The following is a 26,011-nucleotide window of genomic DNA, read 5'->3' as shown; positions in this document are numbered from 1 at the left end:
CCGGGATGATTGTGTTGAAAGCAGAGCTGTAGTCCACAAAGAGCATCCGGACGTAGCTGTGCTGCTGCTCCAGGTGGCTCAGTGCAAAGTGGAGAGCTGCTGCTATGGCGTCCTCTGTTGACCTGTTTGCACGGTATGCGAACTGGTGGGGGTCGAAGTCTGGGGGCAGAGAGTCTTTGATGTGCTGAAGTATCAGTCTCTCGAAGCACTTCATGATTACCGGTGTGAGGGCCACAGGGCGATAATCATTAAGGTTGGTATGGTAGACTTTTTCGGCACTGGTATGACTGTGGCTGACTTCAGGCAGGGCGGGATGATGGCTTGGGCCAGGGAGAGATTGTTATATATACATGGCTCAGGAGTACTTTAGAATACAGTTGTCACTTAATAGATCAAGTTGAATGCAACTTGAAACCAATAAACAGGGAGATAACTGTACATCAATCCTATGCAGAAACACCATCGAGTACTCTGGACCTGGGTTTATCTCAGATGATCCAAGAGACAGTGAAAAGTGGTCAGATGAGTTCACATTTCAGCTTGCTTTTGGGAAAAACGGACATCAAGTTCTCCATGTCAAAGACAAAAAGGATCATCTAGACTTTTATCAGCCAACATTTGAGGTCTTGTTTCAAGCAAGAATGGATGATTCCACTTGCAAAACTGGCACAATTAGTATCCTCAGTTCTCAAATGATTTAAAAGTTTAACTAAAAGTAAAGGTGATGAAACACAGTGGTAAACATGTCCTTGTGCCAAATTTTGGGGCCACTGCGGGCCTCAGATTTTATATTTACAAAATACAGTTAAGGTAAAAAAACTGGACATCTTTTCTTTGTACTTTTGTCAGTTAAATAATACATAATAAATTACATGTCGTTGTTTTTATTGCACTTTACAAAATTTCCCAACCTTTTTGCAAATGAGGTTTGGATGTTTGTGGGCAGAGCGTGGACAGATCAAGTGCACTTAGGAATGGAAGGCTTTTCACATCCTTCGATGCCATCACATTTGTCTGCAGATACATCTCCAAGGTGACTGTCTTCACAGTGAATGGCCTGAAGTGCAACGTGGCCCAAAGCAACCTGAAAGTAATTGCACATTACAAAGTTCAGATCTTATCAACACAGAACCCTCTGCAAATATCCCCCTGGAGGCAGCAGGTTATGTAGCAGCATCACGCCCTCATTTACACTTTTAGGACTTTGACAAGAGTTCACCCAGCGGTCATGGGTTTGCCTGCCACCTGATTGCTTGCATAAGGGAAGCAAAAGGGGTGGAGGCATCATCAAAAATAACCTGTCTCTTTTTCTCTCCGTTTCCACTGCCTCACTAACCCTATTCGCTCCATCCAGCACTATGGACATGTGCAAAATGGATCCGAGGCTTCCTAAAGAACGCAGAGACGACAGAGTGAGTGTGACTGTGCCAGGACCAACCTTAATGTTTCAGAACATCCGGTATGTTGTGAGAGAGAACCGGGGACCCTGTCGCAAAAAAGCACCCGAAAGAGACATCCTGAAAAATGTCAGGTCAGTAAATTTATATCTTTAGAACTTTTCAAAATGTTTTAATAAATGAGCATGTTGTCTTGGTTTGTTTGCAGTATGAAAACAAACAGAATGGAATTCCACCAATTTTTTAAACATTCCACTTTTTTACATTAAAATGTAAACAAAATCATTCTTTGTGGTTCAAAGTGAAAATCACAATGTTAGAGAAGCTTTAGAAAGTTGTTCACAGTGGTGGTGATGGGAAGCATTTGTTTGAAGACTTGAAAGCTCACAGAAAGTTATTACACAAAGTGGTTATTATTAATTCATATTTATAATTTGAATATCATAAATCTGCTGCCTGAGAAACTGTTTTGAGAGAAGGTTTAGTTCTGGATGGGTACATGCAGGGTGCTATGAAACAAAATAGTCCCCAAACAAAACTTACTTTTTCAGATTTATGACTATAATACCATTATTAAGATGACAAAAACAGGTGGTTCACCGGTCTTTTTGAATAGTGAATGAAATGAATTTGCATTGTGGACTTGTAATCCCTGGTTTCTACCACCACCATTGCAAAGCAATATGCGTCTTATCTACGGCGTCATTTCAAATCAAACCACGATTCAAAATGTCAAAACTCAGATTATCATCTCATTTTTATAATGCAAATTTATGACTGTTTCCATTGTTGTTTGCAGTATTTGCTTTTTTGACTGTACTATGCCTTCATATGGGTTTCTAAAACTACAGTCAAGTAAAAGAACTGTTTTTTTTAATCACAAATCAGTTAACCGTTCCATGGAACACCACATTATCATGGTGGAGGTGTTTGCGTGCTTGAATGATCCTAGGAGCTATGTTGTCTGGAGCAAAAGCTCCTGGTAGGGTCTCCCATGGCAAACTGGTCCTAGGTGACAGGCCAGACAAAGTGTGATCCATAATAACCCCTATGAAAAGACAAAAACAGGACTTGTGTACCCTGCCCGGAGCAGGGTTACCGGGGCCCCACCCTGGAGCCAGGCCTGGGGGAGGGGCTCGCCAGCGAGCATCTGGTGGCCGGGCATTTGCTCATGGTGCCCGGCCTGGCCCAGCCCGAAGGAGTTACATGATTCCCCCCTCCCATCGACCCACCACCAATGGGAGGGGCAGTAGTAGGGGTTTGGTGCTTTGTGGATCAGGTAGTGTCCGAAGGCATGGGCCTTGGCGTTCTGATCCTCGGTTGCTGAAACTGGCTTTTGGAACTTGGAACGTTACCTCACTGGCGGGGAAAGAGCCTGAGTTGGTGAGTGAGGTTGAGAGATACCGGCTAGATATAGTCGGGCTCAGCTCAACACACAGCTTGGGCTCTGGGTTCAATCTCCTTGAGAGGGGCTGGACTTTCTTATAGCCCCTCAACTCGGTGCCTGTATGTTGGGGTTTCCCCCTGTCTGTGCTTATGCACTGAACAGCAGTTGAGAGTACCCAGCCTTCTTAGAGTCCTTGGCAAGGGTGCTTGAAAGTGCTCCTCCTGGAGACTCTATTGGCCTACTGAGGGACTTTAACACTCACGTGGGCAATGACAGTGAGACCTGGAGGGGTGTGATTGGGAGGAATGGCCTCTCCGATCTGAACCTGAGTGGTGTTCACTTTTTGGACTTGTGCAAACCACAGTTTATCCATCACGAACACCACATTTGAACACAAGGATGTCCATAAGTGCACATGGCACCAGGACACCCTAGGCCGCAGTTCAATGATTGACTTTGTAGTCGTGTCATCGGACTTGCGGCCATGTGTTTTGGACACTCGGGTTAAGAGAGGAGCTGAGCTGTCAACTGATCACCACCTGGTGGTGAGTTGGATCAGGTGGTGGAGGAAGATGCCGGTCAGACCAGGCAAGCCTAAACGTATAGTGAGGGTTTGCTGGGAACGTCTGGAAGAAGAACCTGTCAGATTGATCTTCAACTCACACCTCCGTCAGAACTTTGACCAGATATCGGGGGAGGTGGAGGACATTGACTCAGAATGGGCCATGTTCCGTTCCTCCATTGTTGAAGCGGCTGACTGTAGCTGTGGCCGTAAGGTAGTTGGTGCCTGTCAGGGCGGTAATCTTCGAACCCCGGTGGTGAACACCCCAGGTGAGAGATGCCGTCAAGCTGAAGAAGGAGTCCTACCAGGCATGGTTGGCCTGTGGGACACCAGAGGCAGCTGGCAGGTATCGCCAGGCCAAGCAATCTGTGGCTTCAGTCATCGCCAAGGCAAAAACCTGTGTATGGGAGGAGTTTGGTGAGGCGTTGGAAAGTGACTTTAAGTCAGTTCCGAAAAGATTCTGGCAAACCCTCAGGCGACTCAGAAGGGGAGATGGTGTGCTGCTGCCTTCAACTGAAGACGTCATTCAGCGGTGGAAGGATTACTTTGAGGACCTTCTCAATCCCACTGACATGTTCTCCAGTGAGGAGGCAGAGTCTGGGGACATGGGAATAGGCTTGTCCATTACTGAGGCCGAAGTCGCTAAGGTAGTTAAGAAGCTCCTTGGTGGCAAGGCTCCAGGGGTGGATGAGATCCGCCCTGAGTTCCTCAAGGCTCTGGATGTTGTGGGGCTGTCTTTGCTGACACACCTTTAAAACATTGCGTGGACATCGGGGGCAGTGCCACTGGATTGGCAGGGGGTGGTGGTGCCTCTTTTTAAAAAAGGGGACCGGAGGGTGTGTTCCAACTACAGGGGAATCACACTCCTCAGCCTCCCTGGTAAGGTCTATGCAGGGGTACTGGAGAAGAGAGTGCAGCTTATAGTCTGGCTGCCCCTGTGACCCTGGTCGTGGAACACTGGACCAACTCTTCACCCTCTCCAGGATTCTGGAGGGTTCATGGGAGAATGCCCAACCAGTACACATGTGCTTTGTGGATCTGGAGAAGGCATTCGACTGTGTTCCCCGGGGTATTCTGTGGGAGGTGCTTTGGGAGTATGGGGTACATGTCTCTTTGCTCCGAGCCATTCAGGCCCTGTGCAAACAAAGCCGGAGTTTGGTTCGCATGGCCGGCAATAAGTCAGACTTGTTCCCAGTGAGAGTTGGACTCCGTCAGGGCTGCCCTTTGTCACCGATTCTATTCATAATTTTTATGGATAGAATTTCTAGGCGCAGTCAGGGGATGGAGGGTGTCCGGTTTGGTGATCTCAGGGTCACATCGCTGCTGTTTGCAGATGATGTGGTCCTATTGGGGACATCAGGCCGTGAACTTCAGCTTTCACTGGATCGGTTTGCAGCCGAGTGTGAAGCGGCTGGGATGAGGTTTGGTGCTGGGTCAGCAGTGATGCGGGCTCTTTACCAGTCTGTTGTGGTAAAGAAAGAGCTGAGCCATAAGGCAAGGCTCTCGATTTACTGGTCGATCTACGTTCCCACCCTCACCTATGGTCATGAGCTTTGGGTAATGACCGAAAGAACGAGATCGCAAATACAAGCGGCCGAAATGAGTTTCCTCCGCAGGGTGTCTGGACTCTCCCTTAGAGATAGGGTGAGAAGTTCGGTCATCCGGGAGGGACTCAAAGCAGAGCCGCTGCTTCTCCACGTCAAGAGGAGCCAGTTGAGGTGGTTTGGGCATCTTGTTAGGATGCCTCCTGGACGCCTCCCCTGGGAGGTGTCACAGGCAAGTCCACCGGGGAGGAGACCCCAGGGAAGACCCAGGACACACTGGCGTGACTATATCACCCAGCTGGCCTGGGAGCGCCTCGGAATCCCTCCCAGGGAGCTAGTGGAAGTGGCTGGGGAAAGGGAGGTCTGGGCCTCATTGCTCAGGATGCTGCCCCCGCGACCCGAACCCCGGAGAAGCGGAAGATGATGGATGGATGGATGGATGGATGGAATTTCTAGGCACAGTCAGGGGATGGAGGGTGTCCGGTTTGGTGACCTCAGGGTCACATCGCTGCTGTTTGCAGATGATGTGGTCCTACTGGGGACATCAGGCCGCAAACTTCAGCTTTCGCTGGATCGGTTTGCAGCCGAGTGTGAAGCGGCCGGGATGAGAATCAGTACCTCTAAATCCGAGACCATGGTTCTCTGGCAGAAAATGTTGGAGAGCCCTCTCTGGGTCGGGGATAGGCTCTTGCCTCAAGTGGAGGAGTTCAAGTATCTCGGGGTTCACGAGTGATGGTACAAGGGAGCGGGAGATTGATAGGCGGATTGGTGCTGGGTCAGCAGTGCAGTCACCGGGCTCTTTACCAGTCTGTTGTGGTGTGACAAGTCCACCTGGGAGGAGACCCCGGGGAAGACCCAGGACACGCTGGCGTGACTATATTGCCCAGCTGGCCTGGGAGCGCCTTGGAATCCCCCTTGGAGAGCTAGTGGAAGTGGCTGGGGAAAGGGAGGTCTGGGCCTCATTGCTTAGGATGCTGCCCCCGTGACCTGAACCCCGGAGAAGCGGAAGATAATGGATGGATGGATGGATGGATGGATGGATGGATGGATGGACAAATCAGTTAAAATTAGTAGACACAGCAGGTACAAAACCATCTTAAGCACTGAGGTTCCTGTAGAACTGTAGAGAAACTGATTTCCACCTTACAGACTTTTTGTTTTACTTTTTAAAAATCATTTAAATAGAATAAAAAAAAAGAATTTATTTTAAAATTTCATTTAAAAATAAAAAAATTACTTTTGTTGATTTGAGGTTAGAATTACTGTTCATTTGCAGACTTTAACATATTAGGCCTGTACAAAAGATAGCAAGTTATGGCACATTTTATATTTTATATTTTATTTTTCTCCAATATGTCCAGCAAATAAACAGAAATTGTGCACTTAAATATGTGAGTGTGTTCTCTGTAGAAGATGTGTTAACTAAATTTTCACAGGCGTGATGCAGCATTTATGAGCGTGAAGAGGAGTGCTGAAGTTGAATACAACACTTCCTTAAGTCCACCTCCTTGTTTCCACAATCAGTGTCCATTTTATCAGCTCTACTGGCCATATAGGTGCACTTTGTAGTTCTATAGTTATACATTGAGGTTCATCTGTTTCTCTACATACTTCATTAGTCCCCTTTAAGGTTGACCACTGCAAAGCACAGAGATGTAAAGTCTGACACAAAAGGTTTTGATGTAAACTATAAAGTTATAATACTTTAAAATAAGATAGCAAAATTTTGAAGGCCAGCAGAGACTCTCTGTTGACCTCGACCTTGACATTTTGGACTCACAGTGTATAATCTTCTATGTATCACCTAACCTTGTCTTGTCTAGGAGCTTTGTTGGAGACATACATACAGGTCCAAGTGAGCATGGTGGGAATATCCTCAATAAATGTCCATTAGACAATTGAGTTTGAAGCTACACTATGTAAGATTTAAGGATTTGGCGTGCCCTCTGGTTTCCGTTGTAATTGCACACAAAGGGATGTGCTTCAGACCCTTTGCCAGAGTGGATGAATCTAATGGTAACGAGAGCATTGAAAGAGAATTGACGTGTCTTCAGAGGAAGAGAGTGTATGATCTACTACTGTTATTATATCTTCATCAGTATAATGTTGATTTTGCATTTGAGGCCTAAACACATTCTTTTTGAGCCTGGGCATATGAGGTTAATATGTAAAGAAGTATATTGTGGTCCAAAAAGACTCCCAACCTAATGCCTCCCACTTTTAAATGACTATTTCAGGCTGTACAGGGTGAATCACAGCAGCGCATGCTCACCATATTTTGGTATATTTTTTCTCCTAATTTGAGAAGCTTTAAATAAACAACAAAGACACGTAAAAATGCACCCAAAGGTATTTTTCTCATCAAATAAGGTACAGTGAAAAGGTTTATCTGTTCAATGTTAAAAAAATTGCTTCGTGTAGTCATTAGAAATTCATTTTATTCTACTCAAATGTATGCTTTGAATGAAACAATGAAAAATTTTTGTTTAGATGATCAAAGGCAAGATTTTATATCAATCAATTGATCAATTAATTTTTTTTGCTTCTTTCAAACATTTCATATTAAACTTAGACTGTAAGAGCATAATAGGCTCCATAAACAGATGTTCCCTGTTCCATATGACATGTGATAAATTTAGACTTTGTTCATTGCGGTTACTAATTCAAATTGCGCTCCTATACAACAAGATAATAACAATACTTTGTTTATATATTAATACTTTGTTTAGATTTATATAGCCCTATAGCTTTCATATAAGTGCTTCTCAAAGTGCCTTCCTGGACATGATCAAGTGAAAACATATTTAAAGATACCAGACAAACCTATGGAACCATCTAGAGGAATATCAACTTTTTTCTCATTAATTTTCAGAAACTGTTTTTCATCAATTTGTGACAGTAGATTGGCAGTTGATTACCACAGATGTAAAGATTCATGTCATCTTCATGTCTGTGGAATTTAACTTTTTCAATGGTAATGAAAAAGGAATGGGAGCATGCATAATGAAAATGACAGTGGCCTAAGAATAGACCCTTGGAGTACATCCAATTAAATGTTTTTTTTTTTTAGATGCAAATTTGCAAGTATTGTCTATCACTTAAACACATGAAAACTGCTTTAGAATATTTCCAGACAGTCCAGTCCAGGATTAAAGGTTGTCTAACAGTATACTGTAATCTGCCGTGTCAAATGTAACACTAAGAAAAAAACTAGAACTGATACTGTGTTCAATCTGAGATCATTGATAACATTGAGTCTGTACTCTGACTGAAAAGTTTTACAGATTTTATTTTTAAAGAGAAAGTCATTGAACTATTTGAGTTCTATTTATCATATAGCTGCTGTTGGAAGTTGGAATTTTTGTCGTTTTATACTATATGACAGAATTTGAAACGCAGAGATTTAAGAGATAATTGATGAAAGAGAACAGTATGCTGGATTTACAGTATTTCTGTTGTCAGTAACACTGTATGATAAGTAGGCTGCTTAGATTACTATCTTTCAGACTGTACTGCCTTGTAGTAGACATTTATGGAATTTGTAAGAATTTTGTGTCCTGTTAACTTAGGTGTTATGCATGTTGTTTGTTTCAGTGGCATCATGAAAACGGGTCTGAATGCGATCATGGGTGCAACGGGAAGTGGCAAAACATCGTAAGATCACACTCAGACATAATGCTCTCAAACATGCTGTCAAACACCTATGTTTGCAAACACTTTGGAATGATGTTGATTTGAGCAAGAACAGCTCCTAAATTATATATAATATAATATATATTATATTATATATAATATAAATCTTAAGAATAATCTTAAGAATAAATATAGTTTTCCAAACAACACATTCGTGAAAGCTCTATAAAATGTTATGTCAGTCCTTGTAAGGTGGCGTATCTCTGAGTTTACCACAAAGAGTGCTGAACCCCAGTAGTCATACGCAAGATACATGTTACCTGCGTTTATGATTTGTAACACATAACTAGCCAGCACATTTCCTGTTATTACAGTAGATCAATCTGGCATTTAATTATACACATTGTTTACAAATGACAAATTGCCAGTAAACAATGATCACCTTAAATTCAAACAACTGGTAACCCTGCTGTATCTCACCGCTGACTCTTTAGTTTTTGTTACATGATTCTTATTTTCTCTATCACTCAATAAAGTAAATAAAGGTATTTAAGATGATGAGATCACATTTCATGAGTCACAGTCACGGAAATTTTGATTAAAAACGTTTACAAACCTTTTCTTTTAACTGTAGCTTTTTACTTATGTTTGTACAGACTGTTGGATGTCATTGCTGGAAGAAAAGACCCTCGTGGTATGCGATCAGGTCAGGTTTTGGTTGATAACAAGTTTGTGACCCATGAACTACACCTGATGTCCGCCTATGTTGTTCAGGTGAGTGAAACAATCTCTTTCTTTGTCATATAGCTACAGGATCTGACACCATATTCAATCATTATACAGCTGGATAGCCATTTATAAAGACAATAAAAATGGCCCATGAATAGACTCTTGGAGTACACCGCAATGATTAGTAAAATCGTTCTCTCTCTCTTTTCTTATCTCTCTTGTTCATTCAGGATGACATTCTTATGGGCACCCTGAGTGTCCGAGAAAATCTCTTGTTCTCTGCAAATTTGAGGTTGCCGCGGCAACAGTATTCTGCTGCAGACAAAGAAAAGAAAGTGATGAACATCATCCAGGATCTCGGACTTGAGGACTGTGCTAACACCAAGGTAGAAGGCCCAGATGACCACTTGTTATTCTTCTTTTGTCTTAGCTGATTTAGTGACCTTCTTCTTGTATGTCTGACAGATAGGTACAGAGTTTCTGAGAGGTGTGTCTGGTGGAGAGAGGAAGCGCTGTAGCATCGGCATGGAGCTCATCACATCTCCATCCCTTCTCTTCCTGGATGAGCCAACAACTGGCTTGGACTCCAACACAGCCAACAGCATAATGGGACTTCTACACAAGTACACAACCCCAAAAGATCACACCAATTTCAGCAGCCAATTCGCTCAGTGTCTAATTTTGCTTATTATACCAATGTCTAGAGACATTTGATTTGAAGCAGCACGTGGGTCACATCCTAGATCTGGTAATCACTAAAGGATTAAATACAAATTTGTCCTTCATCTCTGATGTTTTCATATCAAATCATTTCTGCATTTCCTTTTAAATCAATTTAGAAGTAAGGAAGAAAACACCTGGAAGTTACTTTAAAAAGCGTTACATTCTCTCAGAAACAGTTGAAAAGCATTTATAATAGTTAAGCGAATACAGACTCCTTCCTGTAATGATCTGGTCTGCTAGTTAGTCTCATGCTGATTTATCTTCTAAAATTTGCAAAGAGTTTGCAATTCCCTTTTTAAAATAAAATAGACTTGCTGATACAGAGCGTATCTGAAACAAGCTTCTGTAATGTTCCTGATATGTAACCTACATCAGTAATGTTATTTTCTGCTATCAATTATGAGGAATTTTCAGTTGTTATAGACAAATTACATTTGTCCACATGTGACCTTGACCCTGTCCCTACTTCTCTCCTTATGATGTTTTTAATTATCTTCAAAGTGATTTTTAACTATTGCAAATTGTTCTCTGTCAACAGGTTGCTTTTTCAAATTCTTTTAAAACTCCCTTGGTGAAGGCTCAGCTAAAAAAAAGAAGAATTCCATGCTAAATCAGTTTAGACCAAGTTCAAACTTTCCCTTTTTAAGTTTAGTCCTAGAAAAAGTTGTTTTCAAACAATTAAATGCATATCTAAGTTTCAGTCAGGTTTTCATTCTAATCAGAGAACTGAGACAACATTGGTCCGCATTGTGAATGACCTCAGGAACAGCGCTGATGCACAAAATCCTTCTATTCTGGTCTTTTTAGTTCTTAGTGCAGCTTTTGATACTGTTGATCACAGATCTGAATCATCTATTATCTTGAATACTGGCCTCATAGGCACAGTTTTAGGATGGTTTAAATCATGTTTAATGAATAGATAGTTCATGGTTTCAATGGGAAATCATTCTTTAAAAAAACATTTCTTGTGGAGACCCTCAAGGTTCATATTTAGGGCCTTTGTTTTTCCCTATGCATATGTTATGTGTACGTGATGTCATTAGAAAACATGATATCAATTGTCACGCTTATGCTGAGGACACTCAGGTATACATTTCCATTCCTTCTGATGATCAAGGCTCTGTAGACAGACGGAGCAGTTGTGTGTCAGATATTTCTCAGTGGATGTCGCAAAATAAATCACAAAATAAAAGCTGAAATAGTGATTGTTAGTACTAAAACTAAATAGAAAAAAAGCTGCTTTATGAGAAACTTGGTTCTTTAGCTTCATATACAAAATTCGAAGCACCTGGGTGTGATCTTAGACCCTGAGCTGTTTCATTTGCATGTAAACACACTTAAGTACTTTTTTTATCATTTGAGATGCACTACAAGTTTAGCTTTTCCTATCTGAGAGTTACACAGAGAAACTTGTTCATTCATTTGTTATAAGCAGAGTTGCTCTTCTTACTGGAGAAAACAATCCATCCTCTACAACTCATACAAAAATACAGCAGCACAGATCCTAACAAAGACAAAAGAGATCATATTACCCCCTTTTTAGAAACCGCACAAAATGTTTGTTTCAGGATAAATTTTAAAGTTCTGCTATTAGTTTTTGAGGCTCTAAGTGACCTTAAGTCACCACTTTCATCACAGTGTGTCTATCCGTTTATGTTCCAGCACGTCATCTTTGATCTGTAGATACTGGCCTTCTGTAAATACCTACTGTAAAAGACAGAAAACACAGGGTTGGAACAAGGCAATTAGTCTTTTTTAAGCAAAAAGTAGGAAGTGGGAAAGTACCTTTGCAGATCCTATTTTTTAAATGCTCCACTCTTTCATAGCTGAGAACATCAAATTGTTCTGGCCACCATGTACTTCCACCAAGGAAGTAAATAGAATCAAACTATGCAACACATGCTACATATAATTAATCACATACATTTGGAACAACCAATTCTGGTTAAAGGTTCACAACAATTATAACTGTTGTATTGCTGTATTCACTCATACCGGCACATCCTCTCTCTGTCTGACCTTTTCTCATTCTTTCCCAGGTTGTCTCGTAGTGGTAAGACCATCATTTTCTCCATTCATCAACCACGTTACTCCATCTTCAGACTCTTTGACCACCTGACTCTGCTGCATAAAGGAGAGATGGTTTATGCTGGTCCAGCCAACAAGGCAATTCAGTACTTTCATGATCTAGGTAAAACATACATGCACAGTTACCTCACTCATACCGTAATGCTAATAATGAGAGAAGATGAGATTTGTATTCAATTTCCTTTTGACTAGGCTATGAATGTGAGGCATTCAACAACCCAGCAGATTTCTTTCTGGACATCATAAATGGAGAAACCTCGACTTCAGTGCCGACTGGTAAATTTATATAAGCACGCCAAATTCATTATTTAGATCCACAATTTAAAAAATACATTTTAAAAGGGCCCAAATGTTGCTGTAATACATGAACAAGTACACAAATCGTTACACGGGCTAAAGACAGCTTATTGTCTGTTAGAAAATGTTGATGAGTGCGCCATTGCCCCCTAATTTGAGCTTCATTTTCACTAGCAATTGGATTAGTTTATAAATTTCATACTTGTTTATATATACCCTACTAATTTTACATTTCCTCCAACGTATAGCACAGAATTTCACATGGTTTCCTTCAAATGTCCTTTTACAAGGTCACATCTGTCCCCTCATGTCTAGGCCTTTTGGAGCTGGACTGAAGGACTTATACATTACATAACTAGGAGTAAACTAATCACATTTTGGTTTGCAATGGATGGGACGAATTTCATGAGTTAAAACATCACTCTAGACTTTTTGGAAGTCCTAGATAGTCAGTTTCAGTCAGTTGGTATAAATGTAAAACAGCACTGGTTAAATCTGGTTTAACTGGTCCCCCAGCACAGTCATGGCGGTTGAACAGAATACCAGCATCTAAAGAACAAGCAATGCTGGTTTTTTTGTGGTGATCAGCATAACAGCTTCCATTGCAGCTGACCAGCATATCAGCATGCAAAACATAACATATTGCTGATGTCGGAAGAAAACCTCACATCTCAAAAATGGTAACTTTACAGGAGAAGGAAAAAAAATACTTTACTTTTAATGTAAGTCAATAGAACCAGACTTTATTCAAAGCAAGTTTGGGCCTTTTCTTTTGGTCCATTCATCATGAAATTTGCACACAACGTAAAGGACAACAGGCATTTTCAAATTATGTCAAAAACTGAAAAATGGAGATACAAGGTTTTGTTCTGACAGGAGCGATATGCTGGTTTTACTGATGACCAGCCATGTTGGTCTATGCTGATGTTGTACAGTCACCATAACACTGTAAAAAGTAAATTATGTGTGTTTCAAATAAAACATATGAAATGTGTTTTGCAAACTTCCAATATATATATTTAATTTAGACCCCATATAAAAGGTTAATGTGTGAGTGTCAGTGTGGCACTAACATAATACTAGAAATCTCATAGGGGTGCAAGTATAAACAAGCATTATGGTAGACTATAGTAGTAACAGTTCACCATTGGAAATTTGGACTGCGTAGGCACGGGATCAGTTACATTTTCATGAAGCCATCTGAACCAAATTCATCTTTCTATCTAGTAGATATTTTAAATGTTTATGTACTTTGTGAATTAAGATTCTCCATCTGTCTTTCCTGCAGACAAATCTTTAGTTGAGCTCTACAGGGACTCTCAGTATTGTGCTGAGGTGACAGAGGAGTTGACACAAATTGCTGGCCCAGCAGATTCTCCAATCTCAAAAAAGGGAGCATCGCTGTCCTATGTTACATCTTTCTTCTACCAGGTATGTTCTGGGTACACGTGTGTACTCATGGAGACTCCCTCAGGTCTGTCAAGGTGAATCATGAGTGAGAATTAATGATTAACTTGTTATGAAGTTACCCGTTGTTGACCTGGGGGTGAACTGTGGTTATCAAGCCCCGAGCTGCAGCTGAGGTGAACCTGAGTTGAAATGAAGATACTACAGACCATAAACTAATCATCTTGTGTCTATCTGTATGCGTGTGCATGTTCAGTTGAAGATAGTGTGTTGGAGGATGGTGTTGAACTTGGTGAGGAATCCACAAACCTCCTATGCTCAGATAGTCCTCAATATGTTCTTTGCGGTGCTGGTGGGCCTTATCTACTTTCAGATGCCTCACAACCTACCTGAAGCCCTGCAGAACAGGTATCCGTCCATTCATCCATACATCCATCCATCCATCCTTCCATCCACCTAGTCTACCTGTCCACGTCCAATCATATCTCTCCAAACTTTGTAAAATTTTAAAGGCATGTAGCTTTTTTCTTAGCATGTTATTTAAATCCTGGTACATCAGCCACTTAACATACTTTTTGGAGAAGTTCTGAGGAATCTTAACAAAAGAAGGACAAAGTATTGACTGTTAATTATGAGGTCAACCCCCAGTAGTGCCACAGCCAACCATATCCAGCAAAATGCAATCACTAAGTTTGCCTTTTAGAATGTAATGTTTTTACATAGAGATGGGAAAATGTTAATTAGCATTTACATTGAGTTGCAAGAACATTTAGTTTTCATGCCAACAAAAAGTATTTTCATGATAAAATTAATTTTAAAAGCTTGGTTAAACTTTTTTGACTCGTTTGTTTGTTGCATATAGTTTCAGTTTTAGAGACATTGTGAAAACACTCGGCAGTCCCTCCTCTTTTCCAGTACAAAACAGATAGAGTCATATGCAAAAGTTGCATTTACTGTTTGCTGGATTTAACATATTGGGAAAAAGCAAAACATAAAATGCGGCCTGTGCAAAAGTTATGGCACCCTTTTCCTATTCTTTTCAACGTGTTAAGCTCAGCAAATAAATAGAATTTTATAGAAATAAATTGCCTATATTGCCAAAAGTATTCACTCACCCATCCAAGTCATTGAATTCAGGCGATCCAATCGTTTCCATGGCCAAAGGTGTATAAATCCAAGCACCCAGGCCTGCAGACTGCTTCTACAGACATTAGTGAAAGAACGGCTTGTTTTTAGGGGCTCAGTGAATTTCAGCGTGGTACCATGACAGAACACCACCTGTGCAACAAGTCCAGTCATGAAATTTCCTCATTACTAAATATTCCACAGTCAAGCGGTATTACAACAAAGTGGAAGTGATTGGGAATGTTGCCAACTTTCAAAGTCAATCACTACAGATCTCCAAACTTCATGTGGCCTTCAGATTAGCTCAAGAACAGCATAAAGAGCTTCATGGAATGGGTGTCCAAGGCCGAGCAGCTGCATGCATGCCTTACGTCACCAAGCGCAATACAAAGTGTGGAATGCAGCGGTGTAAAGCGCCGACACTGGACTCTAGAGCAGTGGAGACGTGTTATGTGGAGTGATGAATCACGCTTCTCCATCTGGGAATCGGATGGACGAGTCTGTGTTTGGTGGTTGCCAGGAGAACGGTACTTGTCTGGCTGCATTGTGCCAAGTGTAAAGTTTGGAGGAGGGGGGATCATGGTGTGGGGTTGTTTTTCAGGACTTGGGCTCAGTCCCTTAGTTCCAGTGAAAGGAACTCTTAAAGCTTCAGCTCCAAGAGATTTTGGACAATTTCATGTTCCCAACTTTGTGGGAGCAGTTTGGGCCGGCATCATATTAAACCGTATAGATTAAGAATGTGATGCCATTCGTATGCATGTGAAGGCAGACGAGCGAACACTTTTGGCAATATAGTGTATCATATTTTAATGTTTTCTTTGTGATAAAAAGTGTAATTTGACCAGAGATATTCAAACTGTTGTATGTAACTCTAGTATTTTGTTAAGACCAAACATCCTGGGATCTTGCTACAGTTAAGGTTGAGTTGGGTTCAGCAGAGGAGCAACAATAGAAATACCCCACAAAGGTACAATAAAAATGTGTGTTTACATGCAGAACTGGAGCGTTCTTCTTCCTTGTCATCAACATGGTGTTTGGCAACTTATCAGCAGTGGAGCTCTTCATCAACGAGAGAGCCCTGTTTGTGTGAGTATGACGTTTTGATTAGTGCAAGAATTTGAACTAAATTACATGATTGCAAGTTACACTATAGTAAGTTCATCTATTGTAAGAGGCTCCCATGTGTGTTTCACAGGCATGAGAACTCTGGGGGGTATTACCGCACCTCTGTGTATTTCCTGTCCAAAGTGTTTGTAGATTTGATCCCAAACCGCATCATCCCAATCCTTATTTTCTCTGCTATCGCGTATTATATGATGGGTGAGTACATCATAAATATCTAATAACTCCAGTGTTATTTACCTACAGCTCATAGTGGTGATGCACCAAAATGAAAAATTCTAGGCCAAAAAAGGCTGATAATATGGAAAAATAGTTTTCACTCATTACACTGTGTATAGTATATACTAGAAAATCCAATGGCCTCATCAACAGAGAAAAGCTGGTCATCCATTGTTCCATGTTTTTTACCTACGATTTGTGCTTTTGTTCCGTTGTTTGTCATTTCAAAAACTGATGCTGATGATAGTGGTGCTGTTGGATGATAGTCTTGATGTGTTAGTGGAGGCTTTTCTTTCTGCCTCTGCTTTTTCTTTGCTGTTTTCTTTGTAGCTTGTCAGATGTTGTGGTTCAAACCTGTATTGAAGAAGGCTCTGCATGTTGTACCTGATATTGTCATCAATGGGGATTATATTTCACATCAGTCGTTTGTCTAACGTCCCTCATAGAAACCATGAAATGATGCAACATAACCAACATTTTCACTGTTGATCTGCTGCCGCTCCAACTGTTTGAACCCTGCATTGAGTGGAGCAGGAGACGAGATAAATAAACATTTTTTTAATCAACGTTTCTCGCTTTTATTAGCATTTAAATGAGGGTGAGATGCTGTTACTTCGTTGTCGGCCTATTTAAGCATTTTTGGACCATTTCTCTTAATCCTCATGAAATTTTAACACAATGTGTTCAGATCCAATATGAGAGCGAAGGCTCCCAGAGGAGTTTAAAACAGGAAAATGTGTTCACCATATTTTCATGCGCACCCTACGTTTTACACAATATGATTAATCTGATTAAATGCCTGCTTATTTAGGATTCACTTTCAAATAATTTTGTAAGCCTGCAAAATTCAGAATTATTTACATGATGATTTAAAATTACATTCAGTTCTTTATTGATACCTGCACTTCTGACATGTTGCTTTATCATGCAAAGCTTTTTCAGAACTTCACTGAACACATAGTGCCTCAAACCATAATAAAAACATGTTCTCCACCAATGAGGTATTAAACCTGAGCACAGACTCATTTCAGTGAGCTACACAAGAAGCAATTAGGCCAAAATACTAACACAGCTTGCTACTGATAACAGCGTCTTGCCTTTTAACTTGTGGTCATGTGTTTTTTATCAGTGAATTACAGGTGGAATTGTGCAACAGGGAGCCATAAACTAACTGTGTAAACTCTGTATGTATGTTCAGGGCTGAAGCCGGCCTTCACTGCGTTTCTGTGTTTCTCGCTGACCTTATCTCTGGCCAGTCTGGCGGCGGTGAGTTTGGCCTTCCTGGTCAGCGCTACCGTGAGCTCTTTCGCCATGGCCAACGTCCTCATTGCCGTGCCCTTCGTCTTCATGATGGTCAGCATGGTTTTGGATTCAACAACTTTTTGTCTTTTAGCTTCATTATTTTGAACTGAGTCATTCATCAGAGCTGGGCAACCTTATATTCATCATACATCAGGCAGAACATCATGACCACCTCCTTGTTTCTACACTCACTGTCCACTTTATCAGCTCCACTTACTGTATAGCTGCACTTTGTAGTTCTACAGTTACAGACTGTAGTCCATCTGTTTCTCTGATACTTTATTAGCCCCCTTTTACCCTGTTCTTCAGTGGTCAGGACCCCCCATGGACCCTCACAGAGCAGATACTATTTGCGTAGTGGATCATTCTCAGCACTGCAATAACACTGACACTGTGTTGTGCTGGGAAGATGGATCAGACACAGCAGTGCTGCTGGGGTTTTTAAACACTGTGTCCACTCACTGTCCACTCTATTAGACACTCCAACGATAGCTCATCTGCTGCTGCACAGTTTGTGTTGGTCCTTCATCAGTGGTCACAGGACGCTGGAGCTGATAAAATGGACAATGAGCATAGAAACAAGGAGGTGGTCGTAATGTTAGGTCTGATCAGTGTATGTGTCCAAATGTTCATAGACACCTGCTCATATAATGTTTCCTATAAAAACGAAGGTATTACTTGTTGCAGTAACCGCCTCTTCTATTCTGGAAAGGCTTTACATGAGATGTTCAAACATTGCTGTGAGAATCTGATTGCATTCAGGCACAAGGGCAGTAGTGAGGTCATTTTTGAGGGCATTTATCTAGAAGAAAAAAGGCCAGTCATCCCTGCTTTTGCTCCAATAAGAAAGATAAAAATGAAAAGCGAATGCTATTTGAAAATGATAACATTACTGTAATGTGTTAATTAATGCCTCCGTATCCCCAACATTGGATTTTACCCCGTATTACTGACACTTGACATTGGGCATGATGACCTTAGGCTCATGTACAGCTGCCCCTTGGAGTCCAATTCTTCTGACAACACTTTTCCATGGAGATTATCCCGGCTGCATAAACACCTGTGTTAGTAATAGAGGCACTTTAAAGCTGTGGAGACCCCTCTGATGGAAAGGTGTAATTACATGCCACGTGTAGAAGAACACTTTACCTTGTGAGTTGGGCTTCGGACCACATACCTGAGTGGATAAATCTGATATTTGTGAGTGCTTTGAGTGTTCAAAGAGAACGCAGTCAAAACGTGGTGAAGGGCGTGTTTTCTGGGGATGTGAGTGAATGGACTGCTATTATGTCTTCATCAGTATAATGTAGGTTTTGCATTTGCATAAACAATTTCTTTTTGAGCCTGTGCGCTTGACGTTAATACGTAACAACGATGACGTGGTCAGAAAGACTTGATGCCTCTGACTTTTAAGTTATACATATATATTATACGGACACCATCATTTTTTCCTTCTTCTTTCAATTTTAACAAAAAAATCTTACATAGTGCAGCTTTAAAGTAGCATTAAGTAAGAATTAGAAGGGAATAGTTTTCAGATATAGAGTGAATTTGATTCTGACTTGTCTGGCTTCTATTTTATACCTCATATATATATATATACACACACACACACACACACTTTGTCATTCTCAGGTGTTTGGTGGCTTCCTGGTGAATCTGAACTCCATGCTCAACTGGTTGTCCTGGTTCAAGTGGATCAGCATCTTCAAATACGGACTTGATGTAAGGAAATATCGATGAAAAAAAGGAGTGAATTTTAAAGAAGAGAGGTTCTGCTAAGTGACACTGGCGGGGCTATTTAGATAGTGATGGGAGGATTTCAGAAAAAAAGGGAATTAGGCACAATTATGTTTAAAGAAATATTAAACCATTCAATATGAATGTATTTCTAAGTGAACTGCAGGTATCAGAGAGGGTCTCAGAGCTGGCTGAGCATTTTCATTCGGTTCATATTGTTTTCACCAACCACTGGTGCGCAGGGATGTAATGCTGTAGGCAGGCAAAAGTCATTCCATTTTAATAGAAGATCGTGGGTAATAACCAGAATCTTGTCTTTTAAATGAATCATGCTTTGATTTGACTTTAATTTCCAGTATAAACTCTCACCTGAAGGGTGAACCAGTCACTGGAGAGAGTTTGATGACTTCCATTGCATCTAGTAAGCATGGATGTGATTCGAAGGCATATGGCCATTAAGTGGCCATAACATAGTGACTAATTAGTTCATTTTTTAAGTGTCCCACTAGCAAAGTTCCCAACGTGAGTTGAAAGAGCTGTTTAGATTTTCTTAGAACTCCTCACAAAGGTGACTGGAGCGCTTAAAACCCACAGGATAATCTGGGCCTGAGTGTTTATTTTAAAAAGTTATTAATGTCTCAGTTTTAATGTCTACACTAAGGCCCAACCCCATTTCTTCTTTTTACCCCTACGCCTTGTTTTCAAGTGTCACCCTAACCCCTTGGAACTGAGTTACAAAGGGGTAGTGGTTGAAATGGGACCCTACTTACACTACTACATTAACAGCTAACAGTGCTGCTCTGTAGGTGACCCTGCCTGTCTGCAGTGACAGCAGAGGAGGGGAAAGTTCAGCTCCTCACTGCTGGGCTTTAGTTACATTTAGGGCATCTTTGCTTTCAAAGAGGGGGGGGCAGTTATTTATTATCACCCACCACTAATTCTTTGGTGTTACGAAGCTGAAGTCAGATGTTCACCAGCTTCTTCTTTGAATTTTCCCGTTCCACCTTAAATGGTGCAGCAGCTACATTCTGGTGTTTCAGGCGTCAGAACTACTAGACTATTTAAGGTGGAATGGGAAAGTTAGCTAGCTGGCTACCGAGACATAAGCATGCTATTAGCGATTTTTACGCTTGTTATGAAGAAAACGACCATAATGTGTTGAAACGACATTAAACTAAGATAAAATAGTGGTTATGGTCATTTTTTAACAGAAAATTCTCATATTTGGGAATTTCTTTGGTCGCATTCACAGCCATCTTCTTTTGCCATAACATTCTTTGAAGTGAGTCTCTGAAAAACCTCTGAAAAAAAGGGCCACGTAGCCCTAACACTTCGCCCTACCCCTCTATCTCAGGACACCCTAACCCCTAGACGAGAACACGCAAAGCGGAGGGCTATGTGGTGGGGGCGAGGGGTGAAATGGGATCGGGCCTTAGAAGAACACAGGCTGGCTCCTGACTTTGTTCAGCAGCACTTCTACTTTAATTTCCTTTCATGTTTTCTTGTCATGTGGAAAAGAATGACTTAAATTCAGTGTATTTTTCTGTGTGCTACTGTAATAAATTGCATTATAATTTTCCTTTTCAATTTCCAGGCTGTGACCATCAATGAAATGACAGGCCAAGTGTTCTATGATAACCGTACTGTGTACGTATTATTTCTTACTCATCATAAATAACCAACAGATATGTTGTTAAGTGAGTTGACAGAGATGATGCTTCATCAGACCATCGCAACATTGATTATATTGCAATATATACTCATGAGCCATTTTACTGGAAACCCTGACCGTGATTTTATTCCCCTACAAGAGGTGACGGTGCAACTGGGGATGAATTTGTGGTGGGAAATGCAGAAATCACAGTGAGGGCTATTTTACTACGAACTAGCAGTTTATTTGGCACATCAGTCATTAGAAACATCATAAAGGCTCTCATTTGCTTGAGTTGCCTGAATCAGCTTGTTGAATACCATAGCATTACCATTATTAACAGCCTCAGCCCATTATCCCTCCTCAACCAAACTTTCCTGTTGGCATTATGAATTCCAGTAGGTATCATTTTCCTGCCATCTGCCAAACCTAGAGACTGTCATCAGACTGTCAGGTAGTAAAGCGTGTTTCATTATTCCAGAGAACACATTTCCACTGCTCCAGAGTCCAGTGGTGGTGCTTTATACTACTCCATCTGACGCTTGGCATTGCACATAGTGATCTTAGGCTTGCCTGCTGGTACTCGACCATGGAAACCCATTTCATGAAGCTTCTGAGTTCACACAATTCTTGTGCTGATGTCCCTTCCAGAGGCAGTTTGGTGTAATGTGCATTAGTGAGTAATGGGCATTTTTACGCAGTACATGCTTCAGCACTCAGCAACCTTCTTCTATCGCACAATTAAAGCACTTACAGTTGTCTGGGGCAGATCTAGCAGGGCAGAAATTTCAGAAAATGGCTCGTGGTAAAGGTGGCATGCAATGACAAGTGAAAATGGTGAAAGTGGTATGTTTTATGTCACTGTGCTCTTCTGTGTGATTCATCTTACTACCAGTGTTTGTCTATGGAGACCGCAAGGCTGTGTGCTTGATTTTATAACTGTTAGCAGTGGGTAACTCAATAATTAGGAAGCCCTAAAGTTGGTGTTTCTAATTAAGTGGTAAACAGTAAATTAAGAATGCCATGCCACATGTGTCCCACGAATGAATTAAATCAATTGTGTGGACAGTCAAAAATGATCTCTTCTTCTTGCAGATTAACAGGAGAGATGTATCTGAAAGCTCAGGGAATGGACTACAGTGCGTGGGGATTCTGGCAGAATCACGTAGCTCTGTTGGGCATCATACTGGTGTGTATGACACTGTCTTACATACAGCTACGCAGGATTAATCGCTGGAAGTGATGGACGCAAGCCCAAACACCAGAAGACTGGGATATTTAAAGCAGTCAAATTCCCCCTTAACCCCAAACATAGTCCAAAGCTAATGCAGCTAACAAGTAATTGAAGTGTTTGTACCAGATACAGGGCATGAGGATGAGTTCACCAGTTGAAAGATGAATAGAAAGCTGGTAACATCCAATATGGCATTTGTTCAGCCAAAACAAACGGGAAAAAAAAAAGTTTTTGTGTGTTGTTTGAGTCAAATGCTACAAAATATTCATGTATTCAGATTTTACCAGTGATTTCAATGTCTGGAAACATTAATGTGGCTCTCAGTTTGGGGATTATAGGTCTCTCCCCATTCAAACAGATAGGCATCTGGTCTTGACTGGTATGACCAGAAATAATTATCCAGAGAATTTGCCAAGGTGCCTGGCCATTGGACAGACTTTCCTGTAAGGACTTTGCATATATCCTGTTAGTGGCCTTGTTACATGGCTAAAAACGCATAGCCAGTGCTATGTTCCCAGGGCCCTTACAGCTATACGGCAAGTCCATTTTTTTTGCTTTAAAGCCACACTATCTAAGATTTTGGGATTTGGAAACCTCTCTGGTGGAAATGTGTAATTGCACGCAACATGCGGAACAACATTTTGTAATTGGATGTAAGTGGGTGACTCTCCTGAGTGCATTGAAACACAATTCAAAGCGACCTCAGTCAAAACTTGGTGATGAATGTGTTTTCTGAGGATGTGAATGAATTAATTACTATCGTTGTCACATCTTTATCAGTATAATGTCGACTTTGCTTTTAAGACCTGACTTGTCCAGTGTACATGCACCATCTTTCAGCGTAAACATGGCAACCAGGCTTAAGCTAAAGTTATTCCAGTACACATTCCATTAGCGATGCATCTGAATTTTTACCTTTATCTCACAAATTAACAGCTGAGAACAAATTATCTCTGAAACGAAGGCTTGTTCTGCCAGTTAGTTTTCTCGATGTTGCTGTTATGATTCATTTGACTCATTCACATGGCTTTATTCATGAGGATGTGCATCATCTCAGAGGGCAGGTCAATCACAATAATGTCAGATATGGGTCATTTACAAACCATCAAAACAGACAGACTGGATCTGAGCAATCAATCAAAAATGCTGGTAAGCTTTTCAACCAGCATGACCATGATGGGTGACTTGCCAAACCAGCACCAGACCAGCTCTAGACCAGCATAGACCAGCATTCATAAGAATCTATGCCATGCTATGTTTGCTTAGCTAGCTAATTAGCTCCCTGAGGCTAGCCTAGCTGCATTCCTATGGAAAATTCATCTCGACACAGTTTGAGCCAAGCTTGTGATAAATTAGGCATGTAGTTAGCAGAGTGCCCGTTGGTAGGTTATTCCATTACTTGTTAGCAAGCAAGTTAAGAAGTTAGCATTAGCCTTGTAGCTCCAGTGCAATGCTAAAGCAGGTTTAGACACCAAACATGTCTTGGCTGACTGACTACATTTGAAATGGGAAATTTGTGATTTTTTTTCTGTTTTTCTACAAAGTTCCTTCAAACTCCACTGTTTTGTTTTTAAATTAAAAGTACACCATTTATTACACCTGAAGATTTGTGTCAGATGCTTCTTACAGGACTTTGTCATTTGGACCAATTGGAATCAATCTAGTGCGTATTTGACAGTGAATTTTTGTCATTTAAAAGCTATTAAAGAGTTCAACCCCTTAAAATCACACATTAAATTCTAAAAGTCATTACTAGCAAGCAGTCACGTATTAACTGACTGGAAAATGGCGTCTTATTCCTCCTTTAGCATCTCTTTTGAGACTCATTTACTCAGCATTGCAGCACCATCTATTGGACACTGGTTGTTTGTTGTCTCTTTAGAGATTAAGAGATTCAATTATTGATGGAATGTCGTGTTTGTTGGAACAGTTTCAAATGTGGGGTTTTTAATTGTGATTATATTTTTATTTAAGTGTCTAATCAAACAGTCTGTGGTTTTGTTTTTGCTTTATAATTGTTGACAATGGTTTAATGGAACAGTGCCCATATTTTTTCAATTAAACTTTTCTAATTAAATTGAATTTGTGCGGTTGGATTATTTATAACCTTGATTTTCAGGCTTCGTTATTGGCTGCATATGTTCTACGTCTTTTTCAACTAGAGATAACTTCGTCTAGAAAACCAGATTATCTACTATATGATTGGTGAAGACTGAATGCTGGAGTTCGTTCTTCCAGAAGTGAGCTGAATCTGAAGCCATGACAAAATAATGGAAACATCACATGAAAATGAGTTTCATTTTAAGTCACAATTGGAAAAGCGGCAAACAGGTAATGCCACATCCCTGCTGGAAAAAAGGACCATTAGAAACCGTTTTTGCTTTTTAATGAGAATTGGCTTAAGTTTCCAGTAGAACACCTTTAGATCCCGTTAGGAAACCACCAAAGACATTCAGAATCAGCCAATGGTCACCCGTTAAACCATTAGACTCCTTTACATTGTAATATTAACCAATTACAAAAGAACGCATTACAAAACCACCAGGAACCAACAGAAACATTCAATGGGTTCTATGAGCCGAGATGAGGTTGAGAATCAATGAACCATATAAGACAGCTATGAAAGAAGCCTATCAATCAGCGTTTGGTCAGTTTTCAAGGAAACTATGGACAAAACTGAGGCTTCAACATTGTCTGCTGTGGTTTGAGGCCAATGTGTGATGTTTCAGGCATGTACTCTGCTAGAAAAACTACCAAAACTAGCATATGTTGTGTTTTGGATGTGGGTATGCTGGTCAACCGGCATGACCATGCTGGGTGACCAGCTTAGATCAGCATAAATTCATGTTGTTCTGTATGTTTTTAGCAGGGCAGCTTGACTATGCTAATATGCTAACATTTAGATTTGGGGAATTCCATTGGTTTGTCCATTTTTTTTGGAATAATTAAGTGATTTATGTTTGAACGTAGTCATTCAGGATGGTTTGACATGAAATGTGCCAATTTTGAGGAACTTACCGAGAAAGACTTGTTCACAGTGATGGTGATAGGAACCAGAAGTCTACCTCTAAAAGCTTCCTCACAGAAAGTTACTACATGATGAATGAGATATTTTTGAAGTTTGAAGATTTAGCACTATTTTAGCATCATCAATATTTCATGTAAAAACTCATGAAAAAAATCATTTTTGTGTAGCAAGTAAAACGGCTATATTTGCGTCGACGCCTGGTTCCTATCACCACCACTGTAAAGAAACCAGAGTTGGCAAGTTTCACTGCAGTGAATCATTTTCAATAAGAATCACTCTGTTTACATCTCAACGAATGAATTATGCATTCAATTTTGAAAAACCAGTGGAAATGGTGTCAATTCAATTTTGCCAATGCATCACATGAAGTCAGAAATTCCTGTGTGAAGGTGTGTTGATTTCACCACTAGGTGGCAGCACTTGCCTGCTGCCCCAAAGCTGACCACTGCCCATCCAACAGTGACCTACTTTCAAATCCCTCCATCACATCTCATGTTCATATTCCTGTGATCATCAGAAGTGACTCTGCGAACGTCCTCTCCGTTTTGGCGTGAAGCAATAGCACCCATAGATTCTTCTCTTGTGCTCTCAAGCTGACTCATTTAAATCGTGAAGGTGGGTTATTTTCATCTATAGACCCACTGAACATGCACACACAGCTCACACGGCCTATAATGATGTCACTGTGCAGCCCATCGGGAGTTTCACAGGCCCTCAGTGACATATTGGCCTAGTTATGTATCTCTCTGCCTCTCCCTAAAACAGACTATTCTGTGTGATTGGATAAAGCGACCAGCAGACCGTTATGGCCAGTTTTATCTCC

At 40.9% G+C, this 26,011-nt stretch overlaps 1 protein-coding gene across 1 annotated transcript; it reads left to right on the top strand.

The window, feature by feature from the left end:
- The first annotated feature begins 1,358 nt into the window (after positions 1–1,358).
- Positions 1,359–22,371, top strand: abcg2b (ATP-binding cassette, sub-family G (WHITE), member 2b). The gene is made up of 15 exons (XM_017717295.2): positions 1,359–1,531; positions 8,485–8,544; positions 9,180–9,297; positions 9,483–9,638; positions 9,718–9,875; positions 12,015–12,166; positions 12,256–12,339; positions 13,649–13,791; positions 14,024–14,175; positions 15,889–15,978; positions 16,088–16,212; positions 17,432–17,586; positions 19,171–19,260; positions 20,870–20,922; positions 22,022–22,371. The coding sequence occupies exons 1-15, from the start codon at positions 1,359–1,361 to the stop codon at positions 22,167–22,169; spliced, it is 1,857 nt and encodes a 618-aa protein (XP_017572784.2). The 3' UTR covers positions 22,170–22,371.
- Positions 22,372–26,011: the final 3,640 nt, after the last annotated feature.

Source organism: Pygocentrus nattereri, chromosome 12 (genome assembly GCF_015220715.1).
Source record: "Pygocentrus nattereri isolate fPygNat1 chromosome 12, fPygNat1.pri, whole genome shotgun sequence".
Lineage (NCBI taxonomy): Eukaryota > Metazoa > Chordata > Actinopteri > Characiformes > Serrasalmidae > Pygocentrus > Pygocentrus nattereri.
The sequence above is the reverse complement of the archived record's forward strand: the minus strand, read 5'-3'. Positions and strand labels throughout refer to the sequence as shown.